Below are 17,507 nucleotides of genomic sequence, written 5' to 3' on the forward strand. Positions count from 1 at the left end.
TGATTTGTGAGTGTGGATCAGATTGCAAGGCATAGCTGGAAAGTATTACTGTTCTGGACTGTGAATGAGGGTCAGCTGTCTCCTGGCTTTGGCATAAGCATACCTCAAAATGAGGACCAACCAGTGGCCAAATCCAATGGTTCTTGCATTTGGTGGGAGTTTTTCTACTGACTTTGCCTAACACTGGATCCAGGTTTTTGACAGAGAGGAAGGCAATGTGTGGATAGGAATAGTGCATGGAGATTGCATGCTCACTTGTGAAACTGCTTAAGACAAAGTTTTTCTTTTTTTCTTTCTTTCTTTCTTTCTTTCTTATTTTTCTTCTGTCGCTTCTTTCCACAGGGAAAAGGTTCCTATCCACGTCTTTAGCCCCAAATATACAAAATTACGTGACTGGCACCATGAAGTCTCAGCACGTGTTCTTAATGTCCAGTGATTTTACCCAAGTTGCAAAAGCAAAATACAAACACTTCCTTTCTTTTCCATCTGCTTTGGAAAAAAAAAAAAACCCACAACAAAAAACAACCAAAAAGAAAAAAGAAAACTTATTTCACTAGCCTTACTGCAAGAGAAATTCTAGCCTTTTCTATACTTTTCTAACACTTTCCTACTGATGTGTAAAAAACAAGATGAAAATGTTTTTGTGCTAATCACTAGTTGACAAAAAAAGAGTATTTCGAACAGAACAACTTGGGTGGTTGATTCTCCCAGCGTGGGGGAGGAGATGGCTGTTGCAGTACTTTTTTTGCCTTAAAGGATTAATTTCTATTGCTGAGTTTGAGTTACTGTAGGTTGTTAGAAAGCAGAAAATTATGAACAAAAGAATAAGAAATTGTATTACTTTGATTTTGGGGCTGGGGGAAGAAGACAAAGAGGGACTGTATACATTTATTTTAAACAATTGTACTTACCAGGTAATTATCGCGGATTTCACTGGTTTTTCAGCAGGTCAATTTTAGAGTGGTTGTAAATGTTTTACAAGGTACAGCAAGAAGACAGACTGCCTTTAAGCAAATAAAAAAAAATATTTCCAATGTTGTGAATTGAATTGCAGGCTCAATATAAATATTCCGCTGCTTAGATTAGTAATATGTTCATATTATGGAAAACTTAGAAAAAATCGAGCAGAATGTTGCTGTGTACCTGTAAGAGCTTCAACACAATCTTCTAACACGAACAAGACAAGATAGTAGTATTTATTTTATTACAGAGTGAAGCTCATAGGCTTTCTTTTCTTGTGTTTATAAAAGCTTCATGGCCCTATGGTTCTCCTGTAAAATAATGTATTATAGTAGCTACACATCATTAATTTATGCTTTCTGAAGCTTGAAGAGTATTTTAATAAAATTTGCTTTTATCTTAGCTCTGTCTGTTTTTCTTTTGAGTCTCTCTGACTCTTTGAATAGTCTTCTCGTGCACGGAGCTGTGACTTCATTGCACCGTCAGGTGATAGTAAGAGAAAGAATTGGATCACTGCTGCGTAGTAGAAACAATCTGAGCTGTACAAAACTATCATAGTAGTAACGTTCCTGATCATGTTAAAAATGGGGTATGTGTCAAAGCCCACACAAGATTTGCAGAAATCAATAAAATTGTTGATCTTTTGGGGGGCTACAGGAGTAAGAATTCTACTAAGTGAAACTTGCTCTTGGCTTTTGCAATGCTTATTGAATCAGAAGTTTCAAACCTCAAAGGTGAATTGTAAAGCGCATATAAAAGCCCAATCTTTCATAACTGCTTAATGAGAACCATGTCAATTGGCTTGTAGTTTGTGCAGCTGACCTACAAGCTTTTCTGACGGGATTAGTCCTGTGAACAGATTGGTGTCCACTGCAAATGCTTCTGCAGACTTGTCTTGGTTTTTTGTTTTGTTTTTTGTTTTGTTCTTTATTTATTGCTCAACCTCAGAAACTGAAAGGAGACCTCCGGAAGCATTTTAAGCTTGTGTTACCTTTTCAGATGGTTTATACAGGTATACAGTAGAGTAGTAGCTTATGGTATCTGTCATTTTATCTTTAGGAAAAGCCAAACAGAAAATGGAGCCTTCAGGTAATAGCCCAGTTATCTAACACTAACAGTCACCCATGTGGATGTCTAACAATGCACAGCATTAAGTACAATTAGATTTGCACTGGTAATGATGGACCAAGGCATATGACATCTTACACACCTTTGGGTTAACCCCTTAGGGGCAGTATGGGAAAACACTCACTTTAGTAATTCCACTAAAGACTGTTTTGATGAGAAGTGCCATCAGTTTGATTCCCTGCCCCCACTATCGTGTAACTTGTGAGTACTGTGTCACTAAACCCAAGTGTGTTACTGAGTGCACGTACGCCACATTTGATTGAATACTGTGTATTAAACTAGGAATGTGAAGTAGTGTATTAAAATTGTTCTGCTGAGTGGGGGTTTCAGAGGGATATCAGTGCAATGAAGACTATGAAAGGTTATCAATTAGACTCTCTGTAGTTCATTGATGCAATGAGAACTATGAAATGTATCAATTAGACTCTGTAAAGTTTTCTTTGTAAGGGCAGAATGGTTTAACCTTCAAGTATTTTTGTGTTTTGGAGATTTTCCTAGGTAATGAGAATATCTTCACATTGTTATTTAGCATACCGTTTTGTTTATCTATCTTGCCAGCCCTTATCTCTTTGAAGGGTGAGTTGCTTCAGCAAGAAATGGAAGAAAAAGCCTCTCTAAATAATCCAAAGCATAGATTTTGTTTTGATTAAAATTAAACATAGGTAGTCATAGAGTCTATGTATTGAGGATATGCATATACTTTGAGAAGGGCTACCAAAATTATAAATATAATAAAGTTTGCTATAAATTCATAGTAACAATTCGCCAGTGCCAAAAACGTTCTAAGAATGTGTGAAATGAATTTCATTTACTGCTTTAAAGATGTCATCTCTTCGCCAATTATCCCCACTGTACCACACTTGTTGATGCTACATTTTGGACTTTGTAACCGTTTCCAAAACAGCTTTTCAGTTTGCACGTGGATAACATACCCTAGCTTGTGTCTGATTCCCAGCCTAAGTCTGATCTTCTGAAAAAAGTGTTCTGACTGGCTTTTGATATAAATGAATAAGCTTACATTTAGAAGATTAAAACCTAGAAGGATGAATATGGCAAACAATGAAATAGAAACTTATCTTCCATCAGTAATCTACAGATAAATAACTCAATAACAGTTTTTCAGCCAAGCATTATCCAAGACACGTGCCCTGTAGATTTTTTTTTTTTTTTATTGTTCATCCCTAAACTGTAACTCACTAAGAATTTTTGTATGGATAGGATAGATTTTTCAGCAGCTGGAACGTCAGGAAATAGAAATGGAAAGCCCCCACTGAAGTATACAAATTACAACTCTTAAAAAAGTTACTTAAAGCTTAGAAAAGCAATGTCTAGCCTTTATGTAAATTTTATGTGTTTTAGTAACTGATCAGTTCTAATTCTGCAGCACCCTATTTCCAAGTGTATTTTAGATGTTGACTTTTAATCATCTCCTCTTGAGCAACCAGGTACAGATTTGGCTTTGGCCTTAAATTGTAGAGTCAGTTCATTGTCATGAGTGAAGATGTGTCTGGATTTTCCAGATTTCTAGTTTAGCTAATCTGTAGCCACTGGAAAATATTTGTACCACTCTTGATCAGTCCTGAAAGCAACCTGTCATAAATCATGTGTTTATTTTTCCCCCTCATGCCATAAATATCTGTAAAGCATACCTGCAGATCTACCTAACGGAGCAGCAACCCAGGACACCTCTGTAGCTCCCCAGACTTCGGAGATGCCACCTGCACCAGAATTTCCATCCACACCTTTACCACCCATGAGGTCTGCTCCCTGGTCATTCCCAAGTCTGTTCAATAAGTTTCAACATTTAAGGCACTCTACTTTATTAAGATACTTAATTCTGAGTGCTTATATATATATCTATCTATATACATATATATATATATATAGGCAGTAGTGCCTATACTTGTGGCTAACGTAGTCTGCTCAAAACTTGTGGCTGTGATTGCTATCTATGTCATAGTTTACTTTTTTTAATTACAATGAGATGTCTGATGGGTGCTTTCCTTCAAGTAGAGGGTTTTAAGACAACATTTTCTAGATTTTTTTTTCCCCCTATCACAACTGAAAAAAAGAAAGGATATGAAAAAAATCTGACAAATACATTGTCTAACCTCCACAAATCTAACACCCTAAAAAAAGTTGCACCAAAAAGTGTATAAAAATTAGGGAGTGAATCCCATGAGCACTTCTGTTTCTTTTCCAGTATTTCCTAAAAGTTAAGTTTTCCATCACATAATACACTACTAAATATGTGTTCCAAATTTGTAAATGTAAAATGCAACTTGGCTTTCTGTGTTTATAAGCAGCAGAACACTTCTCAGCCTTCACTAAAAATGTGATTCTTCCTAAGTGTTTTGTGCATTGTTTATCCCTCTTATTTGTATTTTGCTGTAAATGCCACTTCCACCCCCCCCCCCGCCCCACTTTACTAACACTTCCATGAACAGTATCTCCTGTTCAGCATACTGTTTCAATGTGGATTAAAAATCTCTTTCTCTGTGTGTCTCCATTTTGGTTTTATTTCTGTGAATGGAGTGAAAATGGTGCGAGACCAGAACCTGCCACCACTCCTTTGCTGGTAGCAGGGTGCTCCCCTGGCAGCGTCCCCTCTCCCAGACTTTCTGAACACGTTGCTGCAGCAGTTCCTGGGAGGTAAATCATTCAGAGAGGGTTTAAAGTCAGTGGACTATCTATCTATATGTTATTCTAGCCTAGATTTGTCTGTCTTGGGGGAGAGAGGGTTGTCTGTCATTCACTTAAAATAAACTTTATCAATCTGCCGTGACTAGGGGTTTTCCTGAAATGGTAGGAGCGGGCAGAAGAGAAATGAAATGAAGCTGAGCAGATTGATGAACAGTCTTGTGGATACCAGTTAAAATAAGAGACTGTTTAGTGTGTGTCAGTATGTTGTCCATGGGTGCCTACCCTGTCACCTGGATGGAGTAACTTTTTAGTGGTCTCAACTCAAAAGTGAATTCAGATTTCTTCAACACACAGAAAAGTGCCTTTAAGAATATAAAATATTTTTAAACAAGTGGATTACTTGGTTCATAACACTGTGCTGTGCTATGATGCAATCAAAGAAAACGAAATGATTATCTGGCAAATTTGCTGTCATTGGCCTTGGATTGCTTCACTGGCACTTATCTTGGCACATTGGTGGTGTTTGGGAGGTCATCTATAAGTACTAGACAGCGATGGTAATTTGGAGAGTTGTGATCATGTTATTGAAGGTCAGTAACATTTTGTGACTGTTTGTATTTCATAGTGCGAGAGTGTTTTTTAATTCCAGATGGCTAGTGTTTGTTACTCGTGCTCAAGCACAAAGTTAAAACATGAATCAAAGCTGTTCCTTTAAAAAGGAGAATTGAATGATCAGTGCCTGGTCCCGCCAGGCCCCTAGGCAGACACTTGTCCTTTCGAGAAGCATACAGGAATATGCTGTTGCCATGCCTGTGTGGGCTTTCTGCAACTAAAAGCTTACTACTAAGATTTGTGATAGACAGTTTCCCCTTTAAAGCAGTAGTGTCAATCAGCTGAGAGGGATGAGGTGAAACCTTGCAAGAAAAAGTGGAGCCTGGTTTGCTGCAGTGTCATTTGAAGGTTTTGTTGGTGTCTGGGAGAAGCGGGTACCTTCACGCCCTAATGTGAGATCAGGCAGGAAGGGGCAGTGGGTGACGATAGAGGTTTGCTTGGCCAGCCAGTACCTTCATGGTAACATCTGGTTTGAGCCAATATAGAAAAGATTTGTTTCTGATGGTTTCAGCAGCATGTTCTTCTAAATCCCGGGAAGGAGATGGAGGGGTAGTTATGGGTCACCAAAGATGAAAAGTACATGCAAAAGGTGTATGGCAATAGTGGTGGCTTGTTTGGTTTGGGTTTTGTGTTTTTTTGTGTTGTGGTATTTTGTGTTTGGTTTTGGTTTGGTCTGGGTTTTGGTGGTGTGTGTTTGTGTGTTTGTTTTTTGTTTTTTGTTTTTGTTGGGTTTTTTGGGGGGGGGGGGGGGGTGTGGCTCCTAAGCGGAACTCCTGGGATGAAATGGGCAGGGGGAGAATTACTACTTCAATAATTGATTTTCATGTCTACCACTGAAACTCTTGTATGATTGTACCTACTGAGCTGCAAATGCCTTGCAGATACTGATGTAACAACTCTCTTCTCCTGTTTCTAGTTATTGTGTTCTCACTACTGTCACTAGTAGTGAACTCTACTAAGGAATTCTTTCTAAATTCTAGTTCTGGATCTGTGTCCAGGGAAAGGAAATTTTAAATCTACTCTCACTCAAGACCTATGGCGCTAAGTTTATTATTTGGCAAAATTAACCTAGCAAGAGAACAGCTTTAAAATGAGCCACAGGAGATCAGAAAGGACAGCTATAATCATGGTGGTTCAGGATGAGAGCTGAAGTGTTTATACAAATAGTGAAAAAAGGAGATGGATGAGCATTTTCTACTCAAGAAGGGCAGCAATCTAAGCAGCTTCTGCAGAGTTGTAGAAGGAAGAATTAGCACTGAGTGTGGGAAGGAAAGCGTAAATTATTTGACAAAGCTTTGTAGTCTTGATTCTCTCCTGAAACAAGAGGTCATCCGTGTAGCAACTATGTTTGATGTTTACGTTTTGTTTCTGAGCCAATGTCACGGCTTGTATAACACTTTCAGGTGGGAAACGTGCCCAAAGCTGATCTCCAAGATCCCCTTTTTACAATGTTAGCTATCAGAAATCCATATAGAGCAATTGGTGAGTGCCATATCAGATTTTAGGTAAAGCAGAACTGGGCCATCCAAAGGTCAGCAGACTTGCTTTTGCCACTAAACCCCCACATTTATCATCAGTGACTGGCATAGGTCTTTATTTTCCTAATCGGCTTCATCTTTTCTTGGCTGAAGCTCTGTGTGATTTTTACCACCCACTACTGAACCACCAAGAAGGAGAAAGAGCTTGCTGTGAAACGTATGAAGGATCTGGTTTTGATTACTGGATTAAAGTTAGATTCACTGCTTATAAGGCAGACTTCATAATGTAAAGTATAATGCTTTTTTTATCGTAGTTTTAGTTCTTTATTGAAAGCCTAAACTAGTCATATGGCAGTATACCCAACTACTGTAATTTATAGTGTATTATTACTCAATTTCATATATGTGATCTTCTCCTATAAGTTGAAGAGTGAAATATTTAAGAGCAATTGCAGCCTTTCCAGAAAGTTGCAAACAGTAACCTTAAAAAGTCACTCTGGCAACTTTAGACCATGTAAACCACAGAATCTGGCACTTTGTGAGAAATATATAAAGCAGATCCCATGCCAGAAAGTCGTTGGGTTGCTCTTAATAGACATGTTTTTTACAGTTGTACAGACCTACTTTTATCTTCTTTTAATGGAATTATTCCTGATAGTCATAAATACAAAGATTTAGTATTAAATAGTAGGTAGTAATCCTATTTTTTGTTGTGTACTTTCCGATTAGTGGATAGCCAAGAATATTCTCTGCAGAAATTGTAATCTTGGAGAGTAATTTCTTGCTCTTTTTCTAGCTACTGCCAAAGCAAGTGAAAAATTGAAATATAATGAGTATGTACGTATGAATATTTGGACTCGGCTTGCTCTCCCTTTGGAACATATACTCAGTGGGATTTATTCCCCTTCCCCTCACCTTCTTCAAAGTCTTTTTTATAATTTATAAAGCTTCGCAAAGACACTGTATGAAGTTCTGGAGAACTTGAGGGCCGATGCAGGAAAGGGCATAATCCGTGCATATCCCTGGTTTGTCCTGAATTGTTGTAAGTGATGCTGTATGCTCCTCAACTTGGCCAGATCTCCTTTTGTGGTGGATCTGATGTTTCTGTATCTGTTTTCCTAAGTGACTTCCCTGGGTTGTGGTGGTCATGCAAAAGGCAATTTGCAAAGACAGGAGTTGCTCATTTAATGGTCAGATGAACGATGGGTTGGGAGAGGAGTGGAGGTCTCAGACTGACTGAACTAAAATAGTCAGATCTTTTATGGTTGCCTTGGTTTGGTGACAAGCAAGAGGAAGCAGAATATGGGAGAAAATACTGCTTTCCTGTGGTGAATGCTGCTTGTCCTTCTGCTTTCTTTTACTTCAGAGAACTTGTGTTTGAGAACCCTTTGGAAGCCTTACCCAAGTGTGCACCTCACCCCCCTGCAGTTGTTCAGGTTTTAAATACCAGCAGCCAAAGTAGCCACAGGGTCTAAAATGTCATCTGCTTACACTAGGTGGAATTTCTAATATGCTGGTTGTGCTCTTGTCCAAACTTGTTGAGTAACTACTTTAAACTATCCAAATAGTTTGGGTTTGTGTTAAACAAGCCTAGTTCTAAGCTGTCAAGCTTCAGCTGTAAAAATGCCCCAAAGAGTCAGTTTCAGCATGGTCTGATTCCTCAGGGATAAGTAAGTTGTTCCTAGGGAAAGAAAAAAAACATCCTTACGTATGCTACTCATTCTTCTTACAAAAGATGCAAGAACGCCAGCTAGAAAGATTTGTCCGTTACAGTTAGATATTTTAAAGCAAATGAGAGGTTTCTTCTCCGTATGTTTTCTTGTTATAATTACTTGTGTAATTAACATCATCTAGGAAAATAACGGTGGAGTTGCCTGCTGCAGATGCAGCAAGCTTTTTGACAGCTGATACAGCACCTCCTCTCCCAGTGAAGTGTGCTGTGGCCACGCAGACCTCCGAGCTCCCCCTGCCCACCGCTGCAGCCCTGCCTGTGGAAATGGCCCTTGGGTTGTCTCCTGCTCCCACCAGGTACATCTGAGCAAGCTGCATTAAAACAGGCACAAGCAGAAACTATAATTTTACTATAATTTTACATACAGTTTCACCTGGTGGGGGGTTTTTTTGGTGTTTTTTTGTTTGGTTGGTTGGTTTTTTTGTGATGATGTCATCAAGATGGAGCAGCTTACAGAGGGTCTCCTGACCCTCATGCTGCTCTGGATGTTTGCATAGTGATTAGAAATTTGAGTAGCTTCTAGACAGAAGTTAGAAAAATAATTAAAGTGGCCCTTAGATGGAGGTGGAGAAACCAGTCATGGGCAGGAGATTTGGTTGGAAGGTGTCTTAGTCAGCAGTTGCTGATGTGGGTTGGATCTATAGTGTCAGTGTGGAAGAAGGTTTTTGGGGAAAGGCACAGCAGGGTGCACGTAATGTATGATGCTTTGATATTCCACACTTCATTCACCTGCCTTTCAATTGTTACTCACCCTTGCTACAAAATGGGTACTTTTCAGTTGTCCAGTAGCATTAACTTGTGTAGTGATGGGACATCCAGAGTACAGTGTTCATCAATAGGAAAAGTAAGTGCTTCCCTCAGTAATTAACACTCTGGGATATTAAACCGTAGCTGTGGGTTTGGTTTTTTTTTTTATGGTTAAAGAGAGCTGTTAGAAGTCCTTAAATTAACTCCTCTCAAGCTTCAGTTAGCATTGTCAGAGGTGTAATAAGTGTTTGAGTAATGACTTTCCTTCTCTTGCTGCTTTTGGGCAGGCATGAAGCTTCTCTGCCTACTTGTGAAACAAATTCTTTCAATAAAATCTCAAGCTGTCAGTCTAAATCATCTGTAAGTCATACAAGGTAAATCTTTTAAGGTATGTACAGCAGACTGCTAGGTATAAGCAAGATTTTCAGGCAGCATTTCTGCATTTACATCTGAGAAGTGGTATAAAAATATAGTGGTGTAAGTGTTCTGTTGATTTCTGCAATGATTTTAAAAAAATACACAACAATCCTGTGAATAACCTTGAAATTTCAAGACAAGAGCCTGAGTTATGAATTCACCACTGTAGAAATAATTCCAGAGCCAGTCTGATCTTTCACTTTTTATTTTATTTTTTTATTTATTTTGCCTGTTCACATTCTTCCCAACCCAGATAATAAGTAGGGAAAAAGAAAAGGGGGTGAAGAGCATGCTGCATTTGGTAAAGGTGGTATAAATAGACCTGCTGAAGTTATATCAGCAAATATTCCAAATTTTTCCATGTTTATTATTTATTATGAAAAAAAAGGAGAAGTTAAATTACCTTTAGGGCTCTTTCTGTCAGCACAATGGAGACTTAGATGGATCCCCGTGGAGTGTCCTGGGCCTTGGTTCAGTGGGAATGACTAAGGGGTGCAAGACAGAGTATGGGATGGGGAATTTGAAGGGTGATAGATGCTGAATGCTGACTTGATAAAGGGAAAGTTTTATTTGTGGGTGAAATCAAAATTGTGTTTTTCTGTATTAGTATTCAGGTGGCTAATACGTTGCCTGATGTCTCTGTGAGTTGGGAACCTACAATCCCATAACTTTCCGATGTTTAATGCGGTCTGGTATTGTGCTGTCTTTCTGTCAATATTTCCTGCTTTCTTTGTTTTCTTGTCTGTTGGTTCAAAGCTTCTGTGCTAGAAAAGTACTGCTGGAAAATCCTTTTGGAAGTCTGCCCACGTTTGGATCTCCTTCTCTTCCCATTCTTTCTCCTTTCAAGCAGAGATCAAAAATTAAGAGTGTGGCTGCTGCTGCAGTGTCTGCTGCCATTGCTGTCCGGGCCAGGTAGACATCAACTTTAAAAGGAACATTTTCTAATATGGTTTTAGAAAGTTCAAGCTCATACAAGAATAATCAGTGCCTGGCATGGTTGCAAAATCAGCTTTTTCACAGTTGCATGGTGGGCAAGTCTTTAGAATATGTCCAAGGCTCCCATGACCTGTTTTTAAATGAGCTCCAGACTGCTGCTCTGAACTTTGGTGCGTGATTTTACCTTTCTCATCCTCATGATACCTATTTTACTGTTCAGTTAGTAAACTAGCTGTAAATAACAATTGTGTTATATGGGTTACAGAATAATCTGCATCTCTGAGTAACCTTTGGACGCTTGAAGTCAGTAACTCTGAGTTCCATCCAAGTTGTACAACATTGCTTTTTATAAAGGCTTAGACCAGTGGTCTCAAGTGTTTCAATCAGGCATTCATATCAATAAACATTTTTGGAGCATGCAATATATGTTTATTTATATATTTCTAAATTATATAGATGTCCTAATGTACTGATATATTATGTACATTTTAAAGCATACAAAAAGCAGAAATGTAAAAAGTATGAGAAAAAGATGAAATAAACACTATTTTCAAAATATTTTCTATTTTACTTTATTAATGGTAAAAATAAAATAAAACGAATTTACCCTTCACACCCAATGTGTTGTCCATCCCCTGTGGTGCGCAACCTCCAGCTTGGGGGCTACTTATTTAGATGTAATTTCTGCACCAGTTATCCTAGGTTCAGTTTCTCCATACTGTTACAGAATTTATTGGCTTTTCACAAGGGTTTTAGGGTTTTCAGTCATCCCAGCCAGCTTAAACTTTGGTCACCTGGTTTCTTTACCTGTTCTTTTTAAACGCTTACTAGACTCTCTGAACCTAGCGTCTACCGCTCGCTTTTGGATGCTCTGCTCATCACACCTGTCACTGAGCCGCCTCTGCAGGCCATCAGGCCCCCCAGGAAGTCCACAAGTGCTCTGGAATTGCAAAAGAGCAAGAGGTATTGTCTGAGTGTGGTGCATGGTTGGTACTTAGGACTTGCAAGAAACTGGCTTTTCCTTCAAAAGCCTGTTTCTGTCGTCTGCATGCTTGAAGCAGTCTGCCTGCTGTGGTCTTTGGCACCAAGTCACCAGCCCCCAGATATGACTGGTTTTGCCTCTTTGCAGAGCTAATGTGCACCCTGGTCCTGCTGGTGGTGTTTGTGCAAGTCCACCATACTAAGCAAAGGTTTCCTCGCTGGCATCAGGTGCCCTGCTAAGACACACGGTGCTGTTTGTGTTGCACCACCAGCCTCCAAGGGAGGCACCATCACTCTGAATAGCCGACTGGAGAAGAAACCAGGTATTCTGGCTTGAAACCTCTGTCCAGGTGAATTATTTGCAACAGTTCCTTGAACAAGTAAGGGACGTGTTCGGCTGCAAGGGTGCTCCGTGAACAAAGAGCTGCTCTTTTTCAAAACTCACTTTTAATGCATAAAATCAAATAACTGGCATGTGGTGCATTTAAAATTATGTGCTGTCTTGGCCCTTTGTTCCCGCACTGATTCTGTTCAGCGCACAGGACTTTTTGTTTTCATTTGCTAACCGCAGCTATGTTAACACTCGCTTCTGTGGCAAGCTGCTTTTATGTAACTGACTTCAGCCTCAAAGGCAGAAATCTATTTGGTTATTTTACAGGACAGTATGTATTAAGTTGTGCTGAGGAAGAAATAGTTTGTGGGTTTTCATGTACTTATTTGCATCTTCACAAGAGTAAAACTGTTCTAAATGTAAGGCCCAGTTATAAGTGGAACTGACATCCACTTGATGTTGAAACCTCTGTTGAGTGAGTTCTTCCCCTCTTGTTCCATGGCTTTCAAGGTGACCTCGGTCACTAGAAAAGGCTAAAGTAGCCCTGACCTTGGGGAGGGTAAACGGTAATTGTTAGACACAAACAGACAGTCTTAAGTTGTATATATAAGATATAACACAATATTAAATACTAACGTTCTTTTTGCCATTAAGTGATACTTACTAGGAATTTTTTTTATGTATGCATCCAAAGGGAAAACCTCTCCAGGAATTCTGATGCCTGTGCAATACAGGTGAAGTCCAGGACATGCTGCCAGCAAGACTTAGTTCTTTAGCCGCAGTATTTGTTTGCTGATAGTTGGTAGAGCCAATGATGGCAGTGAAAACGAAATTCCTGATTTCCCTTTTCTTTTTTTCACTCACTCACTAATGTACATTGTCTGTTGCATAAGCTGCAAATGAAGGTGGATTTTTAAAATAATGGAAACATTGTCCTTCCTGACTCTGAAACCGGCTTTATGTTTATTCATCATTTGCTCACCCACCACATGGAGAGAAACTGTCCTGGTTTTGGAGGTTTATTTTTGGAGTTGCAAACACTTACTTCTGCTAGGAGGTTGAGATTCCCAAACTGACTGTGTTTGATTCCTGTCCCTTATGAGTATATGGGGCTGTCTGTTGGGAAAGGCAGCAAGCAATGAGAAGAACGTTCATGCTGCTCTAGTTCAAGTGCAGTTTTGGAGGGTTTTCTCTGTTTTGTTCATCCAACTGGCAGAGCTGAAGAGAGGTGTGTCAAGGAGCCGGGGGTATACTGGGAGTACAGCGGCCATACAAGCCCTGCCCGAAAGACCTGATGAGTATTGGATATGTCAAGACCCAGGTTCAACAGCTTGAAATAAACATCTGTAGGTTATCAGGGGGCTTTAAGTGTTATTTCTAAACTTCTGGAAAATGAATTTTCTCTTAAACTGTTGCAATAGCCAGGTTATCCTAGTTCGGGTTGCTGTGTACAGGCTGTGGCATAAGGTGATAGAGGAAGCACATGATTTTCAAGCTGATGGGGACATCCCAAGTAGGCTGTGACCTAAAATTGGGGAAATGTGATGTAGCAGTGCCATTAGTCTGAGAATGTTATGCGTAAACTGGATTTTTTGAAGTATTTTTCCAAGAATAACTGGTGTTGATCTGAATGTACCATACGACATTCCAGGGTAATGATTTCCATTTTCCTTCGTACCACCCTGAGCTGCCAGTGCCAGTAATGAGGAAGGGGTTGCCAGTAGATGGAACCGTAGAAATGAAGCTTTGTGCTACCTCATCCTAGCGAATAAAGGAGCACAACCTTTATTGTATGGCTTGAAACATGTAGGTAAAGGAGATAAAAAAAGATAAACTCTGCTTACAACTTACTGTCAGTAATTACATATCCTCATTTGAGTTCAACAAGATCAAGCAAAACGAATCAATTATGTTAGGAAAAAATATACTAGATTTGAGAGGAATCTACTTACTGAGCGTGACAATGTTTTTGCATTACTGTCCATCTGATGACGTATGGTAAAATGTGCAAGAATGTAATGCTGAAAAATTATTTTAAATGGCAGATCGCTTTATCCCACAACACAATAGTTGGTAGGAAGGAGAGCTGAAATCTTTTGCCCCATCACTAAAGAGATTAGTGTGTGACATTGTAGAGTAGAATAGCTTGTTCAGAAAACAAGCGGCTCAACCAGGAAAGCCAAGTAAATAAGCTTGAACAACGTTGGGTGTGTGTGTGTTTTCTGGCTTTATCTTGTATAATTTTCAGCAAAAGGTAATGAATCTATTTTATCAAGGTAGCTTAGGCTTGTTTCTGTATTCTCTGGTGAAAAACTCAAGAAGATTGTAGCTATAATAAAAGCAGGGTTTCGATTTTGTTCTGCAGTAGGGTTGCTCCCTTTTATCCCTCTCACTTCATATTCTTTGTTCCAAAACCCTGGCTGTCTTAAACTGCTCTGTACAGGGTAGCTACCAGAAAACTTGACGTTTTCCTGACTTAATATCTGTCATTAACTCACCTGAAATAGTGCTGAACATCTACGTGTTTTCTTCCCCTACCACACTCCTCAGAAATGGACTTTTTTTTTTTTTTTTGTATCATAGCCATGCAGAAATTGAATAAGCTAAGCATTCATCCTGATGGCAATAGAGATAGACATAAGTTTATGGGGGCTTGTGTTTTCTAACAAATGACATATATGCAGCAAAGGAAAATGTGTTTTAATATCTTGCATTTCCAGGAATTGGAGATTTGCCCTAAAATTAAATCACATGGGAAAAAAAACTGTGAAATTTGGGAGATGCTAGCAAGAATGGGCGTTGATATGGCTTTTGCTTTATCTCCCTGATGCTACTTGAAAAAGGGAATGGTCTGGCCTTGTGACATAAACATTGTGACTCTGAGAGAATACTTATTCTGAAAGATGCTTTGAATTGTTTCTGCCTGGAGCACTGCTTATAGAAGGGTTAAACACTTCCTCACTGTAACTTGATATGGAAATATCTCCACCCAGATGACTTTCTCTGCTCTTTCATTTTATTATTTTATTTTACATTTTCTTCTTTCTTGCAAGCTAATGGAACACTGCTAGGTTAACATGAAACGTAAACACTGTTTAAAAAAAGCCGACTGAGGCCACGGGTTTGCAGTAGGGGTGGGAACAAGGTCAGCACTCAGTATTTCTTGTCTGCTGTTTCTCTATTGTTGCACCAGAAAACCCTTGCAGAAAGGCCTATGTATTTCCCACATCCATGGGGTTTTGTCATCATTCTCGTACCTGGCTTGTTCTAGTCTCCTATGTATGTCTTTAGCTAGTGTGTATTTTGATACTGGATAAAACGATGTTTTGATCACTTAAACAACATAGTTTAAAACAAGAAGTTGAGATCTGAGATTCAAGTTTTATCTTAGCTGTGCTAATACCTTGCTTTGGAGAAGCATCTGTGTAACAGCTTGCTTGGTCTTAGGGCAGAGAAATCATTCCTCTCTTACTCTGAAGTTGCAAAGTTTCATTAATATAAATGTTTAAAAAAAGTTTGTATTAAAAACTTCTTCCCCCCCACGTTCAGTGCTACATCAAGTACTGTGTGTATAATTTAGAAGCCTTTTATTCAGGTTTCTGCAACATGCTTGATTCCTGCTAGGGGTTAGCAGACAACCAACAGGCAGCAATGTGTAATGCAAGTGGAATCTTAATTTTTTGTTAAACTGTTCCGGTTTTAGAAGCCCTAAAGCAGAATCAAGGCTATCATATTCCACTGGTTTGTGCCAGAAACCAAGAACAGTGATTTGCTCACATCTTTTCTTTCTTTTTCTCATTAAAGATTTAGTGTTCTTAAAGGAAAATAACCTCACAGAAGTCCTGGCTATCTGAAGAAGGCATTTACAGACTCTTAGATACTACGTGACCTCTTCTGTCCGCAAGCTTCCTCAGACCACAGGGGAGTTGTTCCTAGCTCATGCAGTTGTTCTGGACAGCAAGTGGGAGTTAAAATATCATTTATAATCCAGAGAACTATTAGAAAAATACTGATGTATCAGACTGAGCTCAGGGCTCAAGTGATGGTGTTTGCAGATGGATAACCTGTATCCTTGGGCTTACATGAGCAAAAGGTCCACCCAGAGCTCTTGAGCCTGTTTGGGCAAGTCTGAGAGACTTGGTGCCTTGTTACCATTTTAGTGGTGTTGGAAGTTACATGATGACAAGCTGTGTTCATTTTCAGTTAGAACTATAGCTTCTCCTTTGGCTATAACCATCATGACACACACTTCTCTAGAATGTGTGTGAAGAAATTCTGGGCAGTGTTACATCGGAATTTCCATGGAAGTATGGAGGCAGGTTTAGGCATCTGTAGCCCCAGATCATGTGTTTTTCTTCTTTGGGATTCTGGGGAGAGAAGAGGGCTGTCAAAATGTCTAAATACATTTAAAAGGTTTTTCCAGTGCTAATTTCTTAAAATGCCTCTGAAAAGTGTTCAGCTTTGTCTTGACGCACCTGATTTTGGGAAGGAAGGGAGTGTGGTATGGATGCAAATATCTAAGAGTGATCTCTGAAGAAGTGGTGCTCATTGTACATGTGACCTGGACTTGTTTACCTCCCCTGCAGATTCCTTGCCCGTCGCCCCTCTGTAGCATCCAAGAAGCTCTCAGTACCATGTTCAGCAATGGGACAGTCATCTGGCAAATGTCTTTTTCTCCCTGTCCCCCCGCCAAAAAACAGGGTGTAATACAGTGTTTGGTATTTGAGGAGGAAGATGCGGTGGAATAGCAGAGCAATCATTACTTACTTTTTAGGCTATTTTGCCTGTTTCCACAGTGCTTCTGTTGATCAGGAGGGGCTAAGTCTGAGGAGCCTGTTGTGAGCTCTGGATTACATTTGCACTGGAGCTCTGTGTGTCTCCTCAGGTGTCAGACAGGTGTCCGCCCCCCCCCCCCCCCAAGTCCTTCATTTTCCATACATGCCCTTACTCTGATAGAATAGGGCTGCATCATGCAATAGGAGCTTGTTCTCCATGGGAATTCGGAAGAGTGTCATGTAGGAGCCAGCATATGTCAAAGTTAGAGAGATGCCGTTGGCTTGCTTCTCTGCTGGACTTTTTCTTGGGCCACCTATGCATTCTGTTTCCCTTGCACCCGCTTCCAGGCTTATCTTGGTTAGTGTCCCCATAATTTAATTAAACAGATCATGGGTTTTCAGGACACACAACTGAGTCAGTCAGGCTCACATTCCACTGTTCCTTCATTCTTGAACTGTTCACCCCCCTTGCCCAGAGCTTGACAGCAGAGCGTTTGCATCTTGCAAGCAGCATTGTCTTTCTTAAGATAGATGTGACACTTGGTTGCATCGGTTTTCATAATGGAAAACTTTCATTTTTGCTGTAAGTATTCATCAGGTGTATGAGGATTCATCTAAGAGTTATGAAACAGTTAAAAGGTTAAAGCTAGACTTAGAAGGTAGGCTTCTCATTAGTAACAGTACAGGTGTTTTGACATTGAAATGTGCTTGACCTGAACCTGACCTTTGAGTGTCGTCTGGGAAGTTTGAGAAAGCTACTTATGTAA

General features: G+C 39.6%; 1 protein-coding gene across 6 annotated transcripts in view; it reads left to right on the forward strand.

Annotated features, from left to right (window-relative positions):
- The window catches only part of PDLIM5 (PDZ and LIM domain 5), a 132,948-nt gene that overhangs the window by 81,345 nt on the left and 34,096 nt on the right, over positions 1-17,507 (forward strand). For 2 of the 6 annotated variants that reach the window (XM_037379581.1, XM_037379574.1), the window contains 2 exons: positions 8,676-8,849; positions 9,588-9,674. The exons of 2 other annotated variants lie outside the window; for them this stretch is intronic. In XM_037379581.1, the coding sequence (XP_037235478.1) occupies positions 8,676-8,849; positions 9,588-9,674 (261 nt within the window). Of the gene's footprint in view, positions 1-342; positions 4,586-8,675; positions 8,850-9,587; positions 9,675-17,507 lie in introns of those variants that run through there. 2 more of the 6 variants (XM_037379611.1, XM_037379620.1) reach the window with 1 other exon arrangement.

This window comes from Falco rusticolus, chromosome 1 (genome assembly GCF_015220075.1).
Source record: "Falco rusticolus isolate bFalRus1 chromosome 1, bFalRus1.pri, whole genome shotgun sequence".
In the NCBI taxonomy this organism is placed as follows: Eukaryota; Metazoa; Chordata; class Aves; order Falconiformes; family Falconidae; genus Falco; species Falco rusticolus.